The sequence below is a fragment of the Oncorhynchus kisutch genome, linkage group LG10 (assembly GCF_002021735.2).
Source record: "Oncorhynchus kisutch isolate 150728-3 linkage group LG10, Okis_V2, whole genome shotgun sequence".
NCBI classification, from domain to species: Eukaryota; Metazoa; Chordata; class Actinopteri; order Salmoniformes; family Salmonidae; genus Oncorhynchus; species Oncorhynchus kisutch.
Window position 1 is genome coordinate 21,602,139 of NC_034183.2, and position 27,439 is coordinate 21,629,577.

At 42.6% G+C, this 27,439-nt stretch overlaps 2 protein-coding genes across 4 annotated transcripts; both read left to right on the forward strand.

Annotated features, from left to right (window-relative positions):
- The first annotated feature begins 2,651 nt into the window (after positions 1 to 2,651).
- Positions 2,652 to 19,976, forward strand: LOC109897910 (RNA exonuclease 1 homolog). 2 transcript variants are annotated; one of them, XM_020492569.2, is made up of 16 exons: positions 2,654 to 4,057; positions 6,686 to 8,571; positions 9,555 to 9,656; positions 9,750 to 9,948; positions 10,203 to 10,360; positions 10,449 to 10,586; positions 10,836 to 10,959; positions 11,158 to 11,283; positions 11,381 to 11,518; positions 11,631 to 11,744; positions 11,858 to 11,931; positions 12,170 to 12,280; positions 12,398 to 12,513; positions 12,618 to 12,756; positions 12,860 to 12,980; positions 17,446 to 19,976. In XM_020492569.2, exons 1-16 carry the CDS (start codon positions 3,871 to 3,873, stop codon positions 17,532 to 17,534), a joined length of 3,822 nt encoding a protein of 1,273 aa, XP_020348158.1. In that variant the 5' UTR covers positions 2,654 to 3,870; the 3' UTR covers positions 17,535 to 19,976. The 2 variants fall into 2 exon arrangements, 1 of the variants encoding a protein (XP_020348158.1); XR_004211173.1 differs by lacking the exons at positions 12,618 to 12,756; positions 12,860 to 12,980; positions 17,446 to 19,976 and having other exon boundaries at positions 2,652 to 4,057; positions 12,139 to 12,280.
- On the forward strand, positions 17,586 to 26,968 carry LOC109897914 (diencephalon/mesencephalon homeobox protein 1). Of its 2 annotated transcripts, none has more exons than XM_020492581.2 (4): positions 17,586 to 17,695; positions 24,885 to 25,066; positions 25,568 to 25,743; positions 25,948 to 26,968. In XM_020492581.2, exons 2-4 carry the CDS (start codon positions 24,892 to 24,894, stop codon positions 26,404 to 26,406), a joined length of 810 nt encoding a protein of 269 aa, XP_020348170.1. In that variant the 5' UTR covers positions 17,586 to 17,695; positions 24,885 to 24,891; the 3' UTR covers positions 26,407 to 26,968. The 2 variants fall into 2 exon arrangements, with proteins under 2 accessions (XP_020348170.1, XP_020348171.1); XM_020492582.2 differs by lacking the exon at positions 17,586 to 17,695 and adding an exon at positions 21,610 to 24,536.
- The last annotated feature ends 471 nt before the right edge of the window (positions 26,969 to 27,439 follow it).

Genomic DNA, 27,439 nt, shown 5'->3' on the forward strand with positions numbered 1-27,439 from the left:
ATTGTCCTGTTGAAAAACAAATTATAGTCTCACTAAGCTCAAACCAGATGGGATGGCGTATCTCTGCAGAATGCTGTGGCCTTGAATTCTAAATAAATAACTTAGTGTCACCAGTAAAGCACCATTACACCTCTTCCTCCATGCTTCATGGTGGGAACCACACATGCGGAGATCATCCGTTCAGCTACTCTGCGTCTCACAAAGACATGGCAGTTGGAACCAACAATCTAAAATTTGGACTCATCAGACCAAAGGACAGATTTCCACCAGTCTAATGTCCATTGCTCATGTTTCTTGGCCCAAGCAAGTATTTTCTTCTTATTGGTGTCCTTTAGTAGTGGTTTCTTTGCAGCAATTCGACATTGAAGGCCTGATTCACGCAGTCTCCTCTGAATAGTTGATGTTGAGCTGTGTCTGTTACTTGAACTCTGTGAAGCATTTATTTGGGCTGCAATTTCTGAGGCTGGCAACTCTAATGAACTTATCTTCTGCAGCAGAGGTAACTCTGGATCTTCCATTCCTGTGGTGGTCCTCATGAGAGCCAGTTTCATCATAGCTTGATGATTTTTGTGACTACACTTGAAGAAACTTTCAAGAAAGTTCTTAATTTTCCGCATTGACTGACCTTCATGTCTTAAAATAATGATGGACTGTCGTTTCTCTTTGCTTATTTTGTTGTTTCTCTTGCCATAATATGGACTTGGTCTTTTACCAAATAGGGCTATCTTCTGTATACCACACGTACCTTGTAACAACACAACTGATTGTCTTAAATGCATTAAGAATGAAATAAACTCCACAAATTAATATTTTAAATGGCACACCTGTTAATTGAAATGCATTCAGGGTGACTACCTCATGAACCCGGTTAAGAGAATGCCAAGAGTGTGAAAAGCTGTCATCAAGGCAAAGGATGGCTAATTTGAAGAATATCAAACATAAACAATATTTTGATTTGTTTACCACTTTTTTGGTTACTACATGATTCCATGTGTTATTTCAGCGTTTTGATGTCTTCACTATTATTTTACAATGTAGAAAAAAAATGTTTTTTAAAGAAGATAACTGGAATGAGGAGATGTTTCCAAACTTTCGAATGGTACTGTATGTATGATGTGTTTGATACCGTTTCATTAATTAAATTCCAGAGACAACAATGAGCTCATCCTCGTATAGCTCCTCCCACCAGCCGCCTCTGTCACTCACACACAAACATGTTTCTAAACTTACAAAAAATCTGTGTCATCATCGTCATCATTTCCTCTCCATAGATCCCATAAGCACCACAGTATGATGCCCGAGCAGAACAAAAATACAACGGTCTTGACAAGGATTGTCACATCAAGACCTAGGAACAGAGGCCGAGAAGAGAAATTCTCACCGTTCCTGAAATAATTATTTGCTGTAGCAAACATACTGGCGATGGAAGCTATCATTTAGGCCTGCTACATTTAGTGTTCAGCATTTGCCCCGTTAATGGCGCGTTTGAAGGTTGGTTTAACCGTGAGCAAATGTAGCAAGAGCATAAAGTGGACCGCTCTAATCATGATTATAATGCTACAGTTAAAGCGTCATAAACTATTGCGTAATGCGTTCTAATTTGTGACACAGTTGACACAAAAGCCATTTGAAGCAGATCAATTAAGGTCACTAATTATTACGGAACTCCCCTCACCTTGTTGTCTAGGTCTTATTTAATAGGAAAAAACAAAAACCGGCAGACATTCGGCCCTCCGTGTAATGACTTTGAAAACCCCTGTTCTATCCTAATTCATCGATCGGCTTGACGCGCAGGTGCACTATAAGCTATAAATGAGGAGAGTTTACTTTGTATCAGCGAGTTGGTGACTGAGTTGGCGCTCAGGAAGGTGTGTGTGTGTGTGTGTGTGTGTGTGTGTGTGTGTGTGTGTGTCTTCCCTCCCTTCCTCCCTCCCTCCCATAAATATGCTGGTGTCGTCCCCATTATGTAGGCGTATTTTGTTAACAGAGGGAGCTTCGATTTATTTGTTTCTAGCTCAGGCTTATACAGAGACTCATCGATGCTTTTATTACAAGCAGACTTGACTGTTGTAATACTCCCCTGTCTGGTCTACCCAAGCAAGCCATTGGTCAACTGCAAAACATATAGAATGCTGCAAAATGGGTACTGACCAAGACCAGATGGAAAACAATCATTACACCGGTTTTAATATCTCTGCACTGATTACCTGTGAGTTCTAGAATTACTTGTAAGGGTTTTCGATAGTTTTTTAAATCAATCCATGATTGTGAACCCCAATACATGTCAGACATGCTTTAAAGTTATGTACCCAGGAGGTCCCTCAGGCACTGGCCATTTAACTATCCCAAAGCCTAGGACCAAGAGGCAATGGAGAGGCAGCCTTTATGCCCCCAACTTCTGAAATAGCCTGCCAGAGAACCTGATGGGTGTGGACACTGGAGATATTTTGAAAATATCTTAAAACACACCATTTTAGCTTTGCATTTCCGTAGTGTGATTATTTTTTGTTGTTGTCTGTTTATAATTTAATTTCATAGGCTCTTATGTTTGAGTAGTAAACATTTGTTTTTATTTGAAATGTATTAGTTATTTTTCCATGTGAAGCGTGTTGAGTTAATGTTTGTAATGTTCTATAAATAAAGCTTGATTTGATATGGTTAGGCTAGGTTGATTTGATATGGTTAGGCTAGGTTGATTTGATATGGTTAGGCTAGGTTGATTTGATATGGTTAGGCTAGGTTGATTTGATATGGTTAGGCTAGGTTGATTTGATATGGTTAGGCTAGGTTGATTTGATATGGTTAGGCTAGGTTGATTTGATATGGTTAGGCTAGGTTGATTTGATATGGTTAGGCTAGGTTGATTTGATATGGTTAGGCTAGGTTGATTTGATATGGTTAGGCTAGGTTGATTTTATAGACCATATCCTACATTGTAGCCCTATTAGGCCTAACTGTTGTGCAAAATTCTCTCGTACAGTTTTGGCTACAAAAAGCTGCTTGAATCAGACTAAACGCACAGGTATTTTGATGCGATTTGACAGACGATAGCCCATTTGGGGTTGATTGAACATTTTTAGAAAGGCTGTAAAATGTCTGTTTCAATCTATCAAATCGGTACAATGATTCTGGTAAACTCATTCTCACTCTTTAATTATCTTCTACATTTTATGTCTGATTAGGATGAGTGCAGTTTCTCTTCAAGCTGCTAGCTGTTCTGAGGACCATAAGGACTGGGGAAAAATGTGATGGAAACTTATTGTGAGAAAAAAAGGTTTCATTGCTCTTATTTGTTAAGATCTGATCGGAGTCAAACAAGTGTTAGGCTATGCAATGCTGCAGCCCAATAGAACCAATGATGTGTATAAGAACTGAACAAGTTAGTCTAAACTTGGACCTTGCACATACTACACGTAGTAGAATTCAAAGGCCAATTTAGTGTATGTTACAATATTCTTAGAAGCTTGAGGTATCAGGATGACCTAATGGGTTAATTTTCATAGTCACTTTTGTAAGTCGTTAGTTACATTTTAACAATATTAGATCGCTCATGTTTTAAAGATAAGACATTAAACAAACAAACAAGCGCAGACGGCGGATACCTTACACGCTGATCATCTGGGCTGAATTTGCACAGGCAAATATTTAGAGTTCTAAATGACGTGATTATGTGCGACGTGGGGCTTTTTGCGAGAGTTTCTTTGGCCATCCAACATGGCGTCGTAGGGATTCTGTTGTTGTTGTATTGCACGTAGTTATGTGAAGGAACCCAAGTGGATTCATCTCCATTTATTCAAACTAAACAACTAACTACTAGATTAAATAGTGTCGGTCTCGATTCGGCGGGTATGAGAGAGGTCTGGGAAGACTATGCTGAGATCCACCGGTTTCTTCCTTGGGATTGACTGCCCGTTTTACACGGATAGTTGCAACGTGAAAAGTGTCAAAGATGGGTGCAAAAGACCGTACTGTCACTTCAGACACAGCCAACAGAGACGGGCGTCTTATGGATCAAATGACATAAGAAAATCAAACGAGCTTTACTCCAAACAAAAGGGTGAGTTGCAATTCTATTCTATTAATATTACATGGATTACGTTAGCTAGCTAGCGAGTGTACCTTTATACAGTGGCGTCATAGTGTTTAACTTAGTTATATGTGAAAACATTGAGTTAGCTAAATTATTCCCTTACTGAAGGGTTGACAACACAATTGCAACTTGCACATTACATGTATCCTCTGAATCGGCTATACTGTGTAATTTCTTAGCTGCATTAACTAGTTAGCTAGCTACTAGTTGCACGTAGTTAGCTAGTTAACTAGAGTAAAGTCAAAGTGATATACCGGGTTTTATTTTTATTGAACCTTTATTTAACTAGGCAGGTCAGGTCAGAACAAATTCTTATTTACAATGACGGCCTACCAATAGGCCCCCTGCGGGTACGGGGGCCTGGGATTAAAAATATATAATATAAATATAGGACAAAACACATCACAACGAGAGACAACACTGCATAAAGAGAGACCTAAGACATCAACATAGCAAGGCAGCAACATGACAACACAGCATGGTAGCAACACAACATGGCAGCAGCACAAAACATGGTACAAACATTATTGGACACAGACAACAGCACAAAGGGCAAGAAGGTAGAGACAACAATAAATCACACAAAGCAGCCACAACTGTCAGTAAGAGTGTCCATGATTGAGTCTTTGAATGAAGAGATTGAGATAAAGCTGTCCAGTTTGAGTGTTTGTTGCAGCTCGTTCCAGTCGCTAGCTGCAGCAAACTGAAAAGAGGAGTGATCCAGGGATGTGTGCGCTTTGGGGACCTTTAACAGAATGTGACTGGCAGGACGGGTGTTGTATGTGGAGCTTGAGGGCTGCAGTAGATATCTCAGATAGGGGGGAGTGAGGCCTAAGAGGGTTTTATAAATAAGCACCCCACAGTGGCTCTTGCGACAGGTATACAGAGATGACCCGTTTACAGAGGAATATAGAGTGCAGTGATGTGTCCTATAAGGCGCATTGGTGGTAAATCTGATGGCCGAATGGTAAAGAACATCTAGCTGCTCAAAAGCACCCTCACATGCCGTTCTATGAATTATGTCTCCGTAATCTAGCAGGGGTAGGATGGTCATCGGAACAGGGTTAGTTTGTCAGCTCGGGTGAAAGAGGAGTGATTACGATAGAGGAAACCAAGTCTAGATTTAACTTTAGCCTGCAGCTTTGATATGTGCTGAGAGAAGGACAGTGTACCGTCTAGCCACCCTCCCAAGTACTTGTATGAGTGTGCTGAGAGAAGGACAGTGTACCGTCTAGCCACCCTCCCAAGTACTTGTATGAGGTGACTACCTGAAGCTCTATACCCTCAGAGGTAGTAATCACACCTTTGGGAAGAGAGGCATTCTTCTTACCAAACCACATGACCTTGTTCAGAACAAGAAAGCTTGTTGGACACTAAGAAATCTTTGTTGTAGAGCATTTAACACAATCCGGGGAGGGGCCAGCTGAGTATAAGACTGTATCATCTGCATATAAATGGATGAGAGAGCTTCCTAATACCTGAACTATGTTGTTGATATAAATTGAGAAGAGCGTGGGGCCTAGGATCGAGCCTTGGGGTACTCCCTTGGTGACAGGCAGTGGCTGAGACAGCAGATTTTCTGACTATACACTGCACTCTTTGAGAGGGGTAGTTAGCAAACCAGCACAAAGACCCCTCAGAGACACCAATACTCCTTAGCTGACCCTCAAGAATGGAATGGTCTACCGTAACAAAAGCTTTGGCCAAGTCAATAAAAAAACAGCACAACGTTGCTTAGAATCAAGGGCAATGGTGACATCATTGAGGACCTTTAAGATTGCAGTGACACATACATGACCTGAGCGGAAAGAAGATTGCATACCCGAGAGAATACTATAGACATCAAGAAAGCCAGTCAGTTGATTATCAACAAGTTTTTCCAACACTTTTGATAAACAGGGCAAAATAGAAATAGGCCTATAACAGTTAGGATCAGCTTGACCTCACCCTTTAAATAAAGGACGAACTGTGGCTGCCTTCCAAGCAATGGGAACCACCCCCAAAAGGAGAGAGGGACTTGGCGATGACAGGGGCAGCAACCTTAAAGAAGAAAGGGTCTAAACCATCTGACCCAGATGTTTTTTTGGGGTCAAGTTTAAGGAGCTCCTTCAGCACCTCACTCTGTGACTGCCTGCAGGGAGAAACTTTGTAGCGGGGCAGGGGAAAAAGAGGGAGAAGCATCGGGGATAGTCACATTTAGAAGGGGTGGGAGATGAGGAAATGTTGGACGGGCAACGAGGCATGGCTAAGTCAAATAGGAATCCTGACTTAATGAAGTGGTGATGTGCTTCTTGTCAGTAACTACCACGTCCTCAACATTAAGGGATGCAGCTGGCTCTCTGAGGGGGACGTGTCTCTCTCTGACGGGGGGAGGGTAAGTGGTGTATGGATGTTAACCCTTTAGATTGGAATATTTCTGCGTCTCAAGTCAGGTTGGTTGACAACGGCATTTGAAACTTTATTTCACTCCAAGGCAGACCGACTAGAACGTATTCAATGGAACTATTACAGTACTGTAAAACTGTACATTATTCTTACAGTTGAAAATTATAGACAATTTGCTCATTCTAATCTGTATCTCATGGCTCTCTCCAGAGCAATGCGGCTATGACCCATTCAAACCAGAGGTAGTGAGACCTGAGGAGCAACAGGATGGGGAGCCTGCTGCAACAGTGGACATGGGTGCCTTGGAGCTTGAGTTGGTCAATCGTGCCATCGAGGAGGTACGCAGTGAGGTGGAGCGGGAAAAGAAGAAACTCTCACGAATCGGGGATCAGGAATATGACCCTACCGACAGTTCCCCCAAAGTGGTTACTAAATGGCCAAAACCACTGGCCGTGACATCACACTTGGCGTATGACCCAGGCAGTTATCAGATGACTACAACAGCTGATTACAACCCTACCCCTCGCTCCAGTAAGTACACCTTGGATTCCGACAGCAAAGACAACCATGCCAGCTCCATGGAATATGTGCCCACCTCAGTTACCAAAATAGCTGTGAAAAAGCCTGTTCCTCGAACACAAACTCCTCATCAACACTCTTTGCCTACTAGTCTTAAATACTCCACTATTGCATCCTGCTCCAAGTATAAGTACACAGTGGATCATTCTAAACCATCCACAGACATGGAATATGACCCTCTCTGCAACTATTCAGCAAAAATAGCTGGCAAGAATAAGAAACCCCAGAGGACAGGAACTACTAAGGGTGAAGGAAAAAAGAGACCTCACCTGTCAGGGACAGGAAAGCAGTCAACGGATGAGGAATATGTGCCAACCATTAAGAAGCCTCGGCAGGTAATACCAGACCCACTGAAGTACACTGCCAGTTTCTCTGAGTCTGATGAAGAGAGCTCTGGGATAGAGTATCGACCCACCTCTCTCAGCCGTCTGCAGAGGAGGAAAAGCAGCAGTGGGTCAGTGGAGGAAGCCTCAGGTCCAGGGAAAGGAGAGAGGGCGGAAGGAGCCGTAGGTGGGCTGAAACAACAGAGGAGTCAGGAGTCTAAAAAGCAGCAGGACGCCGCACACTGGGAGTCAGAGGACTTGGAGAACCAGGAAATAGTAGCTAGGCAGAAAGACAAGCCAGAGACTGAAATAGTGGCAGGTAAAACCAGCCTAGTGAAGAGCAGCAAAGTAAAGAATGTGCATAAATCTGAAAAGGAGTCCAGTAAAAAGAGTGGTGGTGGTGCTGGTGGTAGTAGTAATAAAAAAGGAGCAGGGGATGGTGAGAAAATAAGTGATTCAAAGAAATCAAGCCACGAAGCTGCAAAGAGAGACCGCAAGAATCAGGGAAAGAAAGAAGAAAAATGCAAGATAAAGGATACATCTATAGACAAAGGCAAGGAGGGAAAGGGAGACAAGAGAAGTGATGGAAAGAGTAAGATAAGGACAGACACATTTAAAGGGGAGTCAAGCAAGCGGGAGAATGAGCGAGAAAAGGGAGGTGGGGATAGTAAACTGCAGACTTCAGACAAGGGAAAGGACTCTAAGTTTAAAGAACACAAGAATGGTAAATATGACAGCAATGAAAGAGAAAAAGATTCAAAGAAAGTAAACAAAGGGAGTTCTAAAATCGGTAAAGACCAGGTGAAGAAAAGCAGCAGTAGCTCCTCTGATGGCAAACCAGGAAAGGTGAAACAAAGATCTCTGAGTCACGTAGATCTGTTTGGTGATGAGAGTGTAGAGGAGGAAAGTGAGGAGGAAGAGGAGACAATTGTGAGGAAGTCAGTTGCTCCTGTCAAGAGGGGGAGTTTGACTAGGAGGAATGTCTCAGAGCTCACCCCCTCATCCTCAGAGGATGAAGATGTTGGTGCAGAAGATGACGGAGGCTATGGTGACATGGATGATTGTGGGGTGGACTACTCCAGTCTGCAGGTGGACATGGACTTTGACCTGGATGATGACCCAATGGAGGAGTGCTTACGGATCTTCAATGAATCCAAGGATGTGAAGACTGAGGACAAGGGAAGGCAAGCCAAGGTACCCATAGGTTGCCATGTCCCTTCATTGTTGCTTGTTTTGTATAATATTTCCTTGGTTTAGCATTCACTGCTGTTTATTCTGTTAGTTCAGGTCAGTAATGGTGTCATTATTTTAAGAATGGGACTGAATCTAATGTTTTTGTCTCCAATATCATACTGAACAAAAAAATAAATTTTGCGATTTTATTCCGTTACAGTTCATATAAGGAATCCGGTAATTAAATTCATTCATTCATCTCATGACTGGGCAAGGGCGCAGCCATGGGTGGGCCTGTGAGGGCATAGGCCCACCCACTGAGTAGAACAGGCCCAGCCAATCAGAAGTTTTTCCCCACAAAAGGGCTTTATTAAAGACAGAAATACTCCTCGGTTTCATCAGCTGTCTGGGGGGCTGGTCTCAGACGATCCAGCAGGTGAAGAAGCCGGATTTGGAGGTCCAGGGCTGGCGTGGTTACATGTGGTCTGCGGTTGTGAGGCCAGTTGGATGTACTGCCAAATTCTCTAAAACGACATTGAAGTGGCTTGTGGTAGAGAAATTAACATCAAATTATCTGGGAACAGCTCTGGTGGATATTCCTGCAGTCAGCATGCCAATTGCGCACTCCCTCAAAATTTCACATATCTGTGGTTTTGTGACAAAACTTCCCATTTTTTATGACTTTTATTGCCCCCAGCACAAGGTGCACCTGAGTAATGACCATGCTGTTTAATCAACTTCTTGATATGCCACACCTGTCAGGTGGATGGATTATCTTGGCAAAAGAGAAATGCTCACTAACATGGGATGTTAACATATTTATGCACAAAATTTGAGAGGAATATTTTTGTGCATAAGGAAATTGTCTGGGATCTTTTATTTCAGCTCATGAAACTTGGGACCAGCACTTTACATGTTGCGTTCATATTTTTGTTCAGTATGTATTCGTAGAATATTGTATGAAATGTACTGTACATTTGCTCAAAGTTTCCCTCCCTTCCCAGCCCTCTAAAGATTCGGAGGATGAGGATTCCACAGAGAGCAATCAAACCACTCTTTTCCCCGGTCAGAGGAAAAGGGTTTCACATTTCTCAGCCAAAGGAAGTGTGAGTTTGTTCTCTGGTATTTACCCACCTCTCTATGGTAACTCAAGTAGCAAAAAGCCTTTCATTGATTACAAACTGGATTCTGTGTTTCAGACTGAGGCAACCCCGAAGCCTCCACCATACAGGAGACTGACTGCCCAGGAGATCTGTTACCAGCGTATGCAGATAGCACAGCAGCAGGCTGCCCAGCTGGCTGCAGCTGTGAAGACTGCCTCCACATCCAGCCCTTTCCCTGGGGAGAGGAAGAGAGTAGCCCACCGCCCCACCCCTTTACCATCCTCTTCCAAATCTGGTAGGAAAGCTTGTCCGTTCTTATTTATTTCTTATTGTCGAGAAGGAACCTGCGAGTAAGCATTTCGTTGGACGGTGTATATCATGTGTATCCTGTACATACGACTAATAGTAGTTTCAAGTTTTATCTTCCACACCATGTAGGTCATGTTACCTAACACAGTTTACATACATTACAATTGCACAAACAATATGAGACCAGAGAAGTGTAATTTAAGGTGTGTTGTTGAGAAGCCTTTCTGTATCTGACTGAAGGTCTTGCCGTGGCGAAGTCGGCGGGCAGCAGAGTGTTGTCGCCCACCAGTACCCTCCCAGCAGGTCTCTCTGTGAAGGCCCAAACATCAGCCGGCATCCTGTCAAAGACCACTACCACTATTGTACAGAAGAGGGTGGCACACACTCCCACAATGAAGGTAACGCCAGACATTTATATTATGCCACAATAACCCATAAAATGGATCTTAGCGTCCATTGTAATTGACATGATTTTTCTTTTCTCAGAGCTCTGCAATGAAGCGGCCAGTTATTCCCACCGCGTTTGGGGCCAAAGTTCCCACCAACGTCCGCCAGCGATACCTCAACACATTTATAGACGAGTGTATGAAGTTCTGCCCCTCTGAAGACTTGGCCTTCCAAATGGTATGAGACCACACAGGGATGAACTGATTCATCATCAAATTGATCCATGTCTACAGTAAAGTATGTGTGCTCATAGCACAGCTAGTGGTATCCCATTTCAGAGAAGGGTGGATGAGTTATGTTTGTGAAATCTTTGATGTGGTTTCAGTTGGTTTACCTGTACACATTTTTAGGTGCTTATTCATAGTGTGCCACTCTCTCTACTTGTATATATGGATTGATGGTTGTAACAGCTGACGGTCTCTCTAGGCCCTGGAGGAGGAGAAGGTGGTGTATGACCGGAGCAGCAGTAAGAACATCTACCTCAACGTGGCAGTCAACTCCCTGAAGAAGCTACGCAGCAAGAGCAGCTCCCCCAACTCACTCGTTGCCAGTATGTCACTGATACATACAGTATCCATGTAGCAATTACAAGCGGATGGTGTTTGGTGTAGTTGCAGTGCTCATGTTAGTCATTGCCATTTGGCACAGATCTAGGAGAAACATTTCACCCCCCAAAATGTTTTACCATTAGGTGAAAAACACCAAACTAACTGTATATCAGAGTCTTATCAGCTTGCTTGTCTTTCAGTGAACCCTGCAGTGGTGGGGAACAGGAAGTCCCAGTCCCATGAAGAAGTGCTGGGGGGACGCCTCGCTGCCAAGACCAGCTTCACGATAAACAGGACGGGCAAGCAACAGGCAGAGAAACTCAGTGGTGAGTAGCTAGTCCTCGTCTGGTTGGAGCTGGTTTTACTGGCGGCAGAGGCAGTGGGGGTTTGTATCCTAGCTATGTGTTATCTGGTCTGCTGTAGGTGCTACTCTGTACCGGAAGCTGAGGGACTATCTGATGACAGAGGAACGGCTGCAGGAGCATGGATACCCTAGGCCACACCCTGAGCGCTCAGGTCGAGCCGTGGTCCACAACGTCCCAGAGAAGAACAACGTTGACCGTAAGTCTTTACAGAGCACCTACAAACCCTTCTCAGTCTGGGGGTGGATCCAATCCTTCTCGACCAGACACATAAAAAAAAAATTCTTCCACTAATCTCTTCTCGTTCCAAGCGTTTGCCAAGGTGTGCTGTCGATGTGGGGCCGAGTATAAGATCAATGCCAACGGCAACTGTGTTCGCAAGGAGGAGTGTAATCACCACTGGGGCCGTCTGCGCAGACATAAAGGTCTGTTTCTTCTGTCTAATAACCTAATAACTTAATTTTTGCAAGATGTTAGGATTTGAATGTAGTTGGCCATTGGATGGAACTAGTAAGGGCTTCTATCCGTCTATGAATAGTGTCGGGAGGCTGGGAAACCAACTACAACTGCTGCTCAGGAACTGTGGGCTCTCCTGGTTGCTCCGTGTCTAAGGTAACACCATGCAGTTCCTCTGCATTGCATTTATACAATCAGAACCCAGTAATAATGTGAATACTGAACTGTTATGGGAACAGAAGGGGGCAGTGTTGTCCATGGCACATCGTGACTGTGCTACTTCATTCGACCTGATGCCTCCTCAGAATCCCATCTCTGTGCTTATATTTAAGAATGAGTAAATTCCACCATTATTTTTAAAAGGTGGTCCACCTTGCGTCTTCTCTGTTCAAAGCAACATGTTCAGGACGGCCGCAAAGAGTCTTTGGGTGGCTACGTTCAGACCTTTGAGAAACAGCTGCCCCCGGATGGCAACTGTGGAGTCTATGCCCTGGACTGTGAGATGGTGAGCTGGCTGCTGCGCTGCTTTCCTTCAGGCACAATTAGCTGTTTGAGTGCTGAGAGTGGCTCTCTATACCCTATATAATGTGTCCTCTCTCTTTCTCTCACTCCTCTGTAACAGTGCTACACAAAGCAGGGTCTGGAGCTGACCAGGGTGACTGTTATCAACTCTGAGCTGAAAGTCATCTATGACACATTTGTTAAGCCTGAAAGTAAAGTGGTAGACTACAACACACGGTAATGGATACAGAAGATTTTTGTTCAGTCTTTAGTGTGGAGATATAGCTAGCATGCGCGTGCACACAAGGACAAAATAACAATGTTCATCATGTTTTGCACAGGTTTTCGGGTGTAACGGAGGAGGATCTGGAGAATGCCAGCATCACCCTGAGAGACGTGCAGGCGGTGATGCTCAACATGTTCAACGCTGAATCCATCCTCATAGGACACAGCCTGGAGAGTGACCTTTTTGCCCTCAAGGTAAACATACACACTCCCCTAATCTGATTGCCCTCTGGTCATTATGTGTGTGTGGTTGTGATGTGGCCCACTCACTCTGTACCTCTCTCTGCTGTCTTCATAGGTCATACACAGCACTGTAGTGGACACAGCGATCGTGTTCCCCCATCGCCTGGGCTTGCCCTACAAGCGGGCCCTAAGGAACCTCATGGCAGACCACCTCAAACGCATCATACAGGACAGCGGTGAGCAGCTAAAACCTCATTACCATGTTTATTATTGTTCCTATGATATACAGTTGAAGTCGGAAGTTTACATACACCTTACAACTCAGTTTTTCACCATTCTGACATTTAATCCTAGTAAAGATTCCCTTTTTTAGGTCACTTAGGATCACCACTTTATTTTAAGAATGTGAAATGTCAGAATAATTGTATTTTCATCACAATCCCAGTGGGTCAGAAGTTTACATACACTCAATTAGTATTTGGTAGCATTGCATTTAAATTGTTTAACTTGGGTCAAACATTTCAGGTAGGCCTCCTTGCTCGCACACACTTTTTCAGTTCTGCCCACACATTTTCTATGGGATTGAGGTCAGGGCTTTGTGATGGCCACTCCAATACCTTGACTTTGTTGTCCTTAAGCCATTTTGCCACAACTTTTGAAGTATGCTTGGGGTCATTGTCCATTTGGAAGACCCATTTGCGACCAAGCTTTAACTTCCTGACTGGTGTCTTGAGATGTTGCTTCAATATATCCACATACTTTTCTTTCCTCATGATGCCAAACCGTAGTCTGGCTTTTTTAATGGCGGTTTTGTAGCAGTGGCTTCTTCCTTGCGGAGCGGACTTTCAGGTTATATCGATATATGACTTGTTTTACTGTGGATATAGATACTTTTGTACCTGTTTCCTCCAGCATCTTCACAAGGTCCTTTGCTGTTGTTCTGGGATTGATTTTCACTTTTCGCACCAAAGTACGTTCATCTCTAGGAGATGGTCCCATGGTGTTTATACTTGCGTACTATTGAACGTACAGATGAACGTGGTACCTTCAGGCGTTTGGAAATTGCTCCCAAGGATGAACCAGACTTGTGGAGGTCTACAAAAAAAATTCTGAGGTCTTGGTTGATTTCTTTTGATTTTCCCATGATGTCAAGCAAAGATGCACAGAGTTTGAAGGTAGGCCTTGAAATACATCCACAGGTACACCTCCAATTGACTCAAATTATGTAAATTAGCCCATCAGAAGCTTCTAAATCCATGACATAATTTTCTGGAATTTTCCAAGCTGTTTAACCTGTCTAGGACTGGCTAGCGGAACCCCACACCAACAGCCAATGAAATTCGCAGGGCGCCAAATCAACTCAACAGAAATCAACAGAAATCACATTTCTCAAACATACAAGTATTAGGCACCATTTTAAAGATTTAAATTCTCATTAATCCAGCCACAGTGTCTGATTTCAAAAATGCTTTACAGTGAAAGCTTCACAAACGATTGTTAGGTTACCAACTCACAGAAAAACCCAGCCATTTTTCCAGCCAAAGAGAGGAGTCACAAAAATCATAAATAGAGATAAAATTAATCACTAACCTTTGATGATCTTCATCAGATGACACTCATAGGACTTCATGTTACACAATACATGTATTTTTTGTTCTGTAAAGTTCATATTTATATCCAAAAATCTAATTTTACATTGGCGTGTTACGTTCGGTAGTTCCAAAACATGCAGTGATATTGCAGAGAGCCACATGAATTCACAGAAATACTCATAAATGTTGATGAAAATACAACTATTATACATGGAACTTTAGTAACACTTCTCCTTAATGCAACCGCTGTGTCAGATTTCAAAAATACTTTACGGAAAAAGCATAATCTGAGAACCATGTTCTGTTATAATCTCCACCCGGCACAGCCAGAAGAGGACTGGCCACCCCACATAGCCTGGTTCCTCTCTAGGTTTCTTCCTAGGTATTGGCCTTTCTAGGGAGTTTTTCCTAGCCACCGTGCTTCTCCACCTGCATTGCTTGCTGTTTGGGGTTTTAGGCTGGGTTTCTGTACAGCACTTTGAGATATCAGCTGATGTACGAAGGGCTATATAAATAAATTTGATTTGATTTGAGAATGGCGCCCAAACCAGCCAGATGAATATCCGCCATGTTGGGTAGTCAACATTATTCATAAATAGCATTATAAATATTCACTCACCTTTTGATGATCTTCATCAGAACGCACTCCCAGGAATTGCAGTTCCACAATAAATGCTTGTTTTGTTCGATAATGTCCATCATTTATGTCCATTTATGTTCAATAGCTTCTTTTGTTAGGGCGTTTGGTAAAAAACAAAAACAAAAGCGCGATCTGGTCCATTCGGACGAAACGTTCTAAAAGTTATTTTACAGGTCGAAGAAACTTGTCAAACTAAGTATAGAATCAATCTTTAGGATGTTTTTATCATAAAAGTTCAATAATGTTCCAACCGGAGAATTCCTTGTCTGTAGAAAAGCAATGGAACGCAGGTCACTCGTGAAAGTGCGTGACTGAGAACGAGGCTGTAGGCAGACCCCTTAGTCAAACAGCTCCCATCCGGCCCCCCTTCACATGAGCAGCCTGAAACAACGTTCTAAAGATGGTTGACGTCTAGTGGAAGCCTTAGGAAGTGCAAAATAACCCATATCCCACTGTGTATTCAATAGGGGCTGAGTTCAAAAACGACAAACCTCAGATTTCCCACCTCCTGTTTGGATTTTTTCAGGTTTTTGTCTGCCATATGAGTTTTGTTATACTCACAGACATCATTCAAACAGTTTTATCCGATACTCTATGCAATACTAATAATAATATGCATATATTAGCATCTGGGACTGAGTAGGAGGCAGTTCACTCTGGGCACGCTATTCATCCAAAAGTGAAAATGCTGCCCCCTATCCCAAACAAGTTAAAGGCACAGTCAACTTGGTGTATGTAAACTTCTGACCCACTGGAATTGTGATACAGTGAATTTTAAGTGAAATAATCTGTCTGTAAACAATTGTTGGAAAAATTACTTGTGTTGTGCACAAAGTAGATGTCCTAACCGACTTGCCAAAACTATAGTTTGTTAAAAATAAATTTGTGGAGTGGTTGAAAAACTAGTTTTAATGACTCCAACCTAAGTGTATGTAAACTTGCGACTTCAACTGTATACTGGGAAATGTAAATAAAATATTTAAAAAGTATATGTAAAGTGTTGGTTTCAGGAGCTGAAATAATAGATCCCAGAAATGTTCCATATGCACAAAAATCCTATTTCTCTCAAATGTTGTGCACAAATTAGTTTACATCCCTGATAGTGGGCATTTCTCATTGGCCAAGATAATCCATCCACCTGAGAGGTGTGGCATATCAAGAAGCTAATTAAACAGCATGATCATTACACAGGTGCACCTTGTGCTGGAGACAATAAAGGCCACTCTAAAATGTGCTGTTTTGTCACACAGCACAATGCCACAGATGTCTCAAGTTGAGGGAGAGTGTGGTTGGCATGCTGACTGCAGGAATGTCCACCAGAGCTGTTGCCAGGATATTGAATGTTATTTTCTCTTCCATAAACTGCCTCCAAGGTCGTTTTAGAGATTTTGGCAAGTATTTTCTAACCGCCCTCACAACCGCAGACCACGTGTAACCAGCCCAGGACATCCACATCCGGCTTCTTCACCTGCAGGATCGTCTGAGACCAGCGGCCCGGACAGTTTGCACAACTGAAGAATTTCTGCACAAACTGTCAGAAACAGTCTCCGGGGAGCTCATCTGTTTGCTCGTCGTCCTCACCAGGGTTGTCACAGACTTCAGTGGGCAATTTCTCACCTTCAATGGCCACTGACGCTGGAGATATGTGCTCTTCACGGATGAATCCCGGTTTCAACTATACCGAGCAGATAGCAGACAGCGTGTGAGCAAGCGGTTTGCTGATGTGAACAGAGTGCCCCGTGGCATGGGCAGGCATAAGCTATGAACAACTAACACAATTGCATTTTATTGATGTAAATTTAAATGCACAGAGATACCGTGACGAGATCCCGAGGCCCATTGTCATGCCATTCATCCGCCACCATCACCTCGTGTTTCAGCATGATAATGCATGGCCCCATGTTGCAAGGATCCGTACACAATTCCTGTAAGATTAAAATGTCCCAGTTCTTCCATGGCCTGCATACTCACCAGACATGTTACCAATTGAGCATGTTTGGGATGATCTGGATCGACGTGTACGACAGCGTGTTCCAGTTTCCTCCAATATCCAGTAACTTCACACAGCCATTGAAGAGGAGTGGGACAACATTCACAGGCCACAATCAACAGCCTGATCAACTCTATGGGAAGGAGATGTGTCGCACTGCATGAGGCAAATGGTGGTCACACCAGATACTGACTGATTTTCTGATCCACGCCCCTACTTTCTTTGGTACATTTTCTGTGACCCACAGATGCATATCTGTATTTCCAGTCGGTCATATTGAAATCTGTAGATTAGGGCCTAATGAATTTACAGTATTTCAATTGACTGATTTCCTTTTTATGAACTGTAACTCAGTAAAATCTTTGAGATTGTTGCTTTCCTATTTTTGGTCACATGTCAACAAATCCTTAGTAGGCCATTTCCCTCTCTCTGGTTTCAGTTGAAGGTCATGTAGGCCATTTCCCTCTCTCTGGTTTCAGTTGAAGGTCATGACTCCAGTGAGGATGCCTGCGCCTGCATGGAGCTTATGATGTGGAAGATCCGAGAAGACGCCAAGGTGAAGAGGTGACCTCTGCCTTCTCTTCACCGCCCACCTCCCCTCTAACCGGACTGCTGCAGACAGGCAGGGAGGGAGAGAGGCGGGGCGCTGGAGGCCCGGAGAAAGAACTGTCAGTCTGAGAAGCCATCAGCCCAGAACTTGACAAGAAAGAAGTAGCAGGAACGCTTCAGGTATTCCAAAACAGCCACAGCACATGTGTTCCACTGACTGGGATAGGACCTTGACAGAGGGTGAGAATAGGCTCCTCTGCAGAGATCTGCACAGACAGCCAAATCACTACGTTGCCTGGACAGGTGGGCCAAAGTGAACAGGTGCTGCTCCGGCCTTGTTGGAATACAGCAGAGCCAGAGCCCTCGCTGGAGCAAGCAGGGAAAGAGCAGAAATCAGCAGTGTTTTAATTTACTGTTTAGGCATTTCATTTAGAAGATCCATGATAAATGATTGTCACCAGTTTTTGTTGGTATCTATTCTTCTCCTCCCGCCATCTATTTCTGAAAGACGGGAGGGGGGGTTACATCGATGGCTCCCATCAAATATAACCTTTCTATCAAATGAAAATGACAGACTTGTCAGGGCATTGGACTTGTTCACATTGTTAGGGTGAAAATGCTATTGCTGCCGAGCTGCATCCTCGGCCCAACTTGCACTCTGTTCTCACGTTACATTAAATGTGGTCAGTCTCTTAGTATTTTGGTGGCTCTCAAACTTGATTCATCATGACGGACTTGGTCAGAACCCAAACCAGAAATATGAATGTCTAAAATTGTCCTGGAGTGGTTGATTAGAGATATTGTGTTGAATAGCTTGACCATGAGCTTCACCATCTCTGTTCTGTACACGGCATTAAAGTAACTTAGTTTCTATCTTTGCCTGTGTCCACATTATGCAGCAATTTAGTTATTCAATGTAGACCGATATGGAACCATTTATATTAAATAACGCCTATCATTTTTATATATGGTATAACAAATACTGGTAGAAAAAACTTCTGCTGTAAATTGTTTTCTTTTGTATTATCTTTTTTCTATTAAAAAGATTGAAAAGATCTGGTTTACTTAATAATTTCAAAGTAAACCTTTTTTTCTGCTTATGTCAAAGCAGGATAAACATAACATCACTAACAAGAAGTGCCTACTTCACTGAGTATACAAAACATTATGAACACCATCACATAGACTGACCAGGTGAAAGATCCCTTATTGATGTCACCTGTTAAATTTACTTCAATCAGTGTAGCTGAAGGGGAGGAGACAGGTTAAGTATTTTTAAGCATTGAGACATGAGGTATGTATGCGTGCCGTTCAGAGGGTGAATGGACAAGACTTAAGATCCAAACACCGGTTTGTGTCAAGAACTGCAACGCTGCTGGGTTTTTCACGCTCAACAGTTTCCCGTGTGTATCAAGAATGGTCCACCACCCGAAGGACATCCAGCCAACTTGACACAACTGTGTGAGGCATTGTAGTCTACATGGTACATGGGCCAGCATCCCTGTGGAACGCTTTCGACACCTTATAGAGTCCATGCCCCAACGATTTGAGGCTGTTCTGAGGGCAAACGGGAGGTGAAGGGGGGCTCAATATTAGTAAGGTGTCCTTAAAGTATTGTACACAGTGTGTAATGTATAGTTTTCCAAATGTAAGTTAAGGTTTATTTATGTTAGTGCATATCATGTGTGTTTATAGTACAGTACATTATTGCTATTGCAGCTGTCACATCTCTCTACCCTGTGTGTGTACTCTGACGGAAGGTGCGTTGGTATTGTCTCCTTTTCTTCGCAGATGTGTTAGGGATACAAAACAGGACAGAAATGCTAAGTGGAGAGGCCCATTCTTTATTTTTCACCAGGCTCCACATTTTTGCCTCTTGAGCTCCTCCCGTCACATGTCACCATGCATTTCCCCAACTGAGGCCAGAGATCTCTTGACCCCAGGTATTAAAGACCTAGTTAGCACAGATCAATAACCACACAGTATTCTACTGACAGGGAGGGGGATACCTAGTGTTTGAATGCAGCAGAGATTTGAGCATGTGGGGAGAAGCATCTCTAAGAGTGTCTAGAGGTCTTCATTATCAAAATCGATCAGTGTGCTCCCTCTGTTCACCTTTGACTGCTGGGGGTCGGTAGGGGCCAGGGTTGGTGCTGGCTCTGTGCAGGCGGGAGCACTCACGCTTACCCCATGCTGGGAGAAGTCTGGTTTATCCCTCCAAACACTGAACAGAAGTTACTCACTAACCACATCCCTATCAAACTTATTGAGAGAATTTGTTTCATGACCTTTGAATTCTTTTGAACTTTTTCTACTTTGGTTAGGTTCCTTAAAAGTATATCGTTAACTTATTATTGTATGATCCCAGTTGTACTGTGTATCAATTACATATTGTGACAGGACAGCATAGTGTTTGATGCTTAGTACTGAAAACTTTTCCTGAATAAACATTTCATATTGACCTGAAAGCTAACAAGTTATTTTTTTCATGAGTTGAAATGTAAATGATTTTCTGCAGTTACCTTAACGAATCTGTGTGAATCATAGCAGATGCTTACAATTTGACTTAGGCCTTTGTTTTGACTTTGGATTATGGCCCATAATAGGCGAGTCCATTTGAAAGATCATCTGTGTGTGCTCTCTTTGGTCCTCGCCAGCCTCTACCCGGCCCTCCGCTGCTTCCCTTGACCCCCCAGGCATGCCTAGCAGCCGCCTGTCCCTGTCTCTGTCATTAACTCAGACTCATGCTGCCCAATTAAGTGACTGATCTTTACTCAGTTTCTCATATTGATCTGCCAGAGGAGCTGCCTGTGGCAAATCTCCCTGGGGGTTGGGTGGAGATCATATGAAGTTAATACCTCTAGGCCTCATAAGAATGGAATTACTAATGCCCAGTTAACCAAAATCAATGCGTTTCAGAGATCCCAATGCTCCACTTCAGATCTATTAGATGAGCTTGATAGATTGGTTTGAGGCTGGTTGGATGATTTTAATGGCTGATAGTTATGAGAGCAACTGGTAGGGATGAGTTACATTTTTCAAATTATATTAATATATGCTGTTCAGGTTCTATGTCCTTAGCATTCAGTATTACTCAATGTGTTTTTATTCTATTTTTTTATGCTAAAGCAGTTATTCAATGGTAAAGGGACAACACAGATACCCCTATAGCTCCTATTTTATTATGTGTGTGTCATAGCTAGTGTCAGGGCTCACGTGTGATCCTGGCACACACTGGGGCTTAAGAAGAGCTACTGACCTGCCGCTCGCTATCCCTGTCCCCTATGGGTGAAAGGGCAGCTGGCCCCATCGATTTTCCCCCAATGAAGTCGTCTTCAGCCCCTTACCCGCTTTCTTCTGGTCCCCATGTCCCAGTCCTGACTGGGCAGGCCTGAAGGCCTCTAATGTGTTAGCGTGCCGATCGATCCAGTTGGTGTCCAAGGGGCCTCTCCTTTGAGATGCTCTCCCACTGTTAACTGACAACTACAAAGCTCCTGTCTTGATAGCCACTTGTCAATACAAATTTCCACTATTGATAAGTAATTAAGGAGAGGGGTGCTTTAGGGGTTGTTCCTCAGACTGCTGCTCTCAAACGGAAACATCTGCTCAACCGGAGACATTAACAAAAACACTTTTAGAATACAAAATCAGCCCCCCTCTGCCCTCTCCAGGCTCCCCTGTAGTTTTTTTAGTTTTTTTACCAATCTGAATATTATTAAAACAATATTCAGTGGATGGGCAGGATGGAACACATTGGATAAACTGGTAGCTTTTTGTTCTTCAAACTGATCCTACTCCAAAGCGTTTGATAGTGGGAGTATGAACTTGCCATTTCTTGTTTCATTCATAGCATTAGAATTTTAGCTTTTACCAAACAATCATTTCTTGTGATCTATTACACACAATTTTGCTGTCAGGATTGCTTTCTCCTTGTGCAACATACCATGCAACAGGAAAATGTTTTCATGTTTTGTCCGTGATTATATTTTTCACCTTTCCAACAGTATTTTTATTTTACATATAGGCCCAACAATATGCCAACTGCAGTTAGACCTACATGCTCCTAGCTGCTTGATGGTGAAACCATTGTGACGTGACTAACTAAGGATAACCTTTGTCTTTTAGTTCCATTAATCCGTGCATGTGTAAGTGGATCTACCAGGAAGAGGATAACTCCCTTAAGATCACACTTCGGGAGGGACTGCAAGCCAGTAACTTATTTTTGCCTCTGTTCTCACAGTAATCCAGGTTATTTGCAGAAATGATATTCTCAACTGTGTTGAAAAGACATGGCATGTGAATCATAATGCCTGCTGATAGATCCAGTTTCAAATTGTGAATTTTGAGACATTGCTTACAGACACACCTCATTGGACATCCGTACTGTGTATTCTTCCAGTTCTATCACCTACTACTTAATGGATGGTGTCTGGGGTTTAAAACAAACAAAGCAATCAGTGAGGAGCCCTTTGGATGACTTGGAACAGTGGGAGAAATCAGTAAGGACATCCCTTATTTAGAGTGGAACCCAGTTCTGTGGGGATGGGGAGGAGGTGTGCCTTTTGGAGGAGAAGGTTTCCAGGAGGGCAGTGGGTTGGGGTGGTGGCCATGGGGAGGGGGTTGCACACAACCAGAGTCTTTGTGTCTTTAATCCCCCCAGCCAACACAGCTTTGGCCAGGTTTCATCATGAAAGTGCCATGAAATAACTACTTTTTTTTCTTTGCAGTAAATCTCCCCTAATCCTGCGGACTGAGGAGACAAAGGCCTCTGGGACCTAATCCTGGACCTTTTAGTGAGGTTCCGGGGCTGGCCTACAGAGCCTCTTCTAAATTTCTTCTTTTTATCAGACACTTATATAGCTTGACAGCCAAGAACAGTGGGAAAAAAGCTAAGAAAACAACATATATCCTCGTATTTTAGGAATCTAAATGTATGAACAAGTACTGTACAAGTATGAACAAGAATGTTACCTTTTATGCCAAATGTTCAGTTCCTATTGGGCAAAACAACTACAAAAAATATAATGTTTGTAGTTGTAAAATATAAAATATACAACTACATAAAATATAATGTTTGTAGAGTTTGTAGTCACTAGCTTGATAAAGTCATTATTCAAATGGGGGACTAGATACATGAAGTCCTTTAATTTCTAAACATAAAACAAATATTAAAATATACGCTCAAAATAAAAGGTATACATACTGTCACCTAATATTAAATATTTGATCTCAAATCCAAAATGCTGGAGTATAGAGACAAATTAAAAAATGTAGCTTCACTGTACAAATACACATGGTGGTGAGTGTATATATTGCCAAAGAAAAAGGCATGGGATTGTGACCCCTGAGACTGACGGTGTGGGTCACTGATAAAATGCAGCAGACATTTGAACAGAAATATGCCTGATAGTGAGGGAACCACCCAAGAGGTCTAAGAAATACATTCACTACACCCACAATAACATCTGCTAATCACGTCTATGTGACCAGTAACATTTGATTTGATTTGACCTTTTAGTCATGGTGTTATGCAATTAAAGTCCTACAGAAATAGCGGAATCGAGGGCAAAAATGAAAACATCTTAATTTATCGCCGGCCAGACTTTTGCCTTGAGGTTCAGAGTAAAAGGGAAGAATGAACGTTTCAGTAACAAATTGAAGATAAGAACACAGAGGGTTGTTAAAAACGTTGAGGTGGCTGCTTTTCGCTCCAGTTGTGGTAATGGCCCCTCTCCTGACTGTATGGCTGGTGTACTTGGTGTGTGTTTTACCCTGACTCTGGGACACAACTGATACTCGTGGGAAGCATAATCTGTCACTGAATGCTTAGCCTTTACACCCTTCGCACCTCCGCTAAGGCCTTAGTGGAATTTACATGTCTAAACCCTTCAGCCTAAAGCTAGAGCTGGGTTATTGGAGATGATCTTATTGGAGAGTGTTACAATTTGAAATGTGTCAGAATGCACAGGTGTGCCAGGACTTTGGGGCGAGGAGAAATACATTTTGTTAGATGGACTGTGATATCCATACGAGTAATTGGGTTTTCATATTTTCATTCCACAAGATACAGATTTCATTAACATTTGGATATCATATTTCTATTCCGATACATATTTAATTCCAACATACTACTTTACATGACAATATATTGTACACACCATTGGCTTAGAGCATGATTTAGTCATGGACACTGAAGTTCTGAAAGTTTCTCAGGGTGTGCAGTGCAGCAGCCTACTTTCACAAAGTGTAATGTCATGTTTACTGCATTTGTGAAAAGAAGTTGAGTTTAATTCAAGTGTTACTGAAAAACACACTCCACCTAACCTATTTGCAAATTAGGAAAAAACATTTGCATGTTGTGTTTTATCATTATTTTCCTTATTTTGGTGGGATAATAGTTCTCTTTGAGGAGATTTTGAATCTGGCTCAGTTGAACCTTAGGAAATTGGTCTCAATGGCCAATGTCCAAATTGTATTTCACAGGCTGACAGTTTATGGGCAAAATATGTAGCCTGTTAGCAAAACAAACTGCAAAGCAAACCCCTTCCAAGTGGAGATTGACAAAGCAGGGAGTTTAGGAGAAAGGAGGCTGAGAACAGAGAACAATCAATGGCTGTTATTTTAATCTGGCCTGCCACTGAGATTAGCAGACCACATTGTTTTAATTGTTTTAACAGGAGCGAATGAAACGCTCGTTTATGGAGGGGGGATCCTTTGCGTAAATCTCCCCAAATTCAATAGTTTAAAAAACTTGAGCCATTGGACCCCCTCTTTTCCCTCATCCCACCTAATCCAGGGTAATACCTTTCTTTCTATTGGCTAACGGTTGAGGGGAGCTGGAGTAAATGGTTCTTTAAAAAGTCGTGGGTGAGAATGGTCTTCAGATAATTAGATCCATGCCACGACAAAGGGTAGCGGCGTACGAGGATAAGGCCTGCATTTCAAACTATTGGACTGTATAGGTGGACTTCTAAAAGCTCACGAGAATAGGTTCATTTCTGCTGTTTTGTGTGCTTCTCAGGTAAAAGAAAAAAGACCGCAGATATTATACTTTTAAAAAATCTGATCTTTGTTTTGAAATTTGTTTTCTGGATATTGGTAGCCTACTGAAGTAAATTGGCAATGGTTTATGCGTAAAGAATAATAACTTTCAATTACTTTTAATGATCAAGAGAGTTGCTTATGTTTACCATTTGTTCTGTTTTTATTTAAGTGAGTTCAGACTGTAGCCTAAATCCAAATTGCACAGTGCAAGCGTCCTACATAAATTGTACAGTAAGCTATAGGCAATATACTTTTTTCCATTGTATGCCTAGTTAGTATGGTGTAAGGCCCATATAACTTAAACAGTTTTACCCTATGGATTTAGGTCCGCTATGAATGCCTTAAATTTCTGCGGGGGATCCGACAGTGGCAACGGAGTCTATCCTCTGCACAGCGTCAACTCCGTCTTTTTCGACCTCCACCACCAGATGGCAGACCAGTACCCGGTTTATCCATCAACCAATCCCTCCTCGGTCCACACGTTCTCTGTTGCTGAAAGACTTGCAGGTATTTAGAGTAGACTACTGTCATTTATGACTGTGTCTATAATCGATGCATGCAATCAAACAAGTGTTCTAGTTCTAGTTTTAGGGCTCCCGAGTAGCGCAGCGGTCTAAGGCACTGCAGCTCAGTGCTAGAGGCGTCACTACAGACACCCTGGTTCAAATCCAGGCTGTATCACAACCGGCATACGCACAATTGGCCCAGCGTCGTCGAGGGTTTGGCCAGTGTAGGCCGTCATTGTAAATAAGAATGTGTTCTTGCCTGACTTGCCTAGTTAAATAAAGGTTATATTTTAAAAATCACAACATTTAAAATAAAATAATTTGTCATTCAAAACATTGCAGCTGAACTGGTATTCTATTGTCAAAAGACCTGTTTCCCACCTGAAAAATTTGTTGAAATTGATAATTGATGCTGGTATTTTCAGTGTGGCCTGATATCTCCCATCCCTCTGACTGTTTCACCACCTCTAATCTTGTTGTGGCTTGTCTTCTGTCCCCACAGAGTTGATACTGGAGGCCCGTTATGGGAACCAGCAGAAGCAGCGTCGGAGCCGCACAGCCTTCACTGTGTCTCAGTTACAGGCTCTAGAGAAAGCCTTCCAGCAGACCCAGTACCCTGATGTAGGTATGAGAGAGAGACTGGCTGTCTGCACCAATCTGCCTGAGGCTCGCATTCAGGTCAGTAAAGGTCGCTCTTCGAAGAGGACCAGCCTGTGTGCATGCTTTCATTCATAATATTTATTTGAACTGCTGCTTTTAGGAACTTTATTCTTGTGATATATATAACAGCTGTGGTGCTATTACCTTTTTAAACTTTTTATCAATATTACTGTTATAGACACGTCAACCCTTAACCAATAACAAAATAATATGCTCCTCCAGGTGTGGTTTAAAAACAGAAGAGCAAAGTTCCGTAAGGGACAGAGATGCTCCCCTCTTCCCAGAGAGCAAAGCCTGGAGGAACCATATCACACCAAGGCAGGAGGGGAAGAGAGGAGTACCAAGGATTCAAAAACACAAAGTGAAATAGCTCCTCTCTGGGAAGTCAGTGATGCTCCTACCATTTCTTGTCCTGGAGACTCCATTGTATCTCAGAACCACTCAAGATTACATTCTCCTCCCGTTTTTCCCTTTGTGGGTGGAGAACGGTACCACCTTCCACATCATCAGGCTTTAGGGATGCTGTCAGCTGGCCTACATTTCACCCCCACATTCTGGCCCATTCTACAGCAACACAGCCCGGCTATAGGAGTTGCCCCACCGATTGGTAAAAACTGCAGCCTTTCCCTTCAGACTTCCTGTCCCAGTAAAGCTGTACCCACCCCCAACCTGGGTCTATAACTGCATTACCAACAACAACAACTTCTCTTCAGTGTGTGTTGGCAAAAAGGGACTCAAAGGAGGAAATCGTACACTGCTGCACTGGTGTCAACATGGACACAGATAAACTACTGATTTTATACTTTGACTATGTACAACTTTGTGAGTACAAGGAGCCTTTGCTAATTGTCCTGGTAGAGTGCATCTGACAAGTGAATATGTCTGTAGATAAGTTTGATTAAGAAACACTCAAAAGGGCTAGTATGTTGTGTTTTTGTGAGCATTCGGGATTGCAACCTGGAGTGGATTGGTACATGCTTCATTTGCATAAAGATGTTACTTTCAGTTTTTACTCACTTATCACAAGCACTTAGGAGAATAGAGAATTGTGATGTGGTTTGTGGCACTTTTCTTTTCACTTTTCAAATCGAATATCCATTTGTTCAAGACAATTTTCTGTAATGTCTCACAGTAGGAATCTTTATTCCTATCCTAACCATGTTATGGTTATACACAACAAAACCATAATTCAACTGTATGTGAATTTTAAAATGTATTATGAATAAAATTATTTTGAATGTCTTTTTAGTTTACATTTGTTTATTCTGCATATAGGCAGTTCCCTGGTAATAGAATAATGCTGAAATAGCAGTGTTGCTTCCGTCCCTCTCCACTCCCCTACCTGGGCTCGAACCAGGGACCCTCTGCACACATCAACAACTGCCTCCCATGAAGCATCGTTACCCACCGCTCCACAAAAACCACAGCCCTTACAGAGCAAGAGAAACAACTACTTCGGTGACGTCAACGATTGAAACGCTATTAGCTCGCACACTGCTAACTAGCTATCCATTTCACACCGGTCACACTAAGACGCATATGTATAAAACATTTCAACAACTTAGCTCAGGCAGTAGGATCTATTTATATGCAGATCCAGTTTAATACTCTGCTGGCTTCTCCCCGGATTTTGTGTTAAATGCTCTACAACAAAGCTTTCTTAGTGTCCAACAAGTTCTCTGCCTTAACCTTGTTCTGAACACCTCCAAAACAA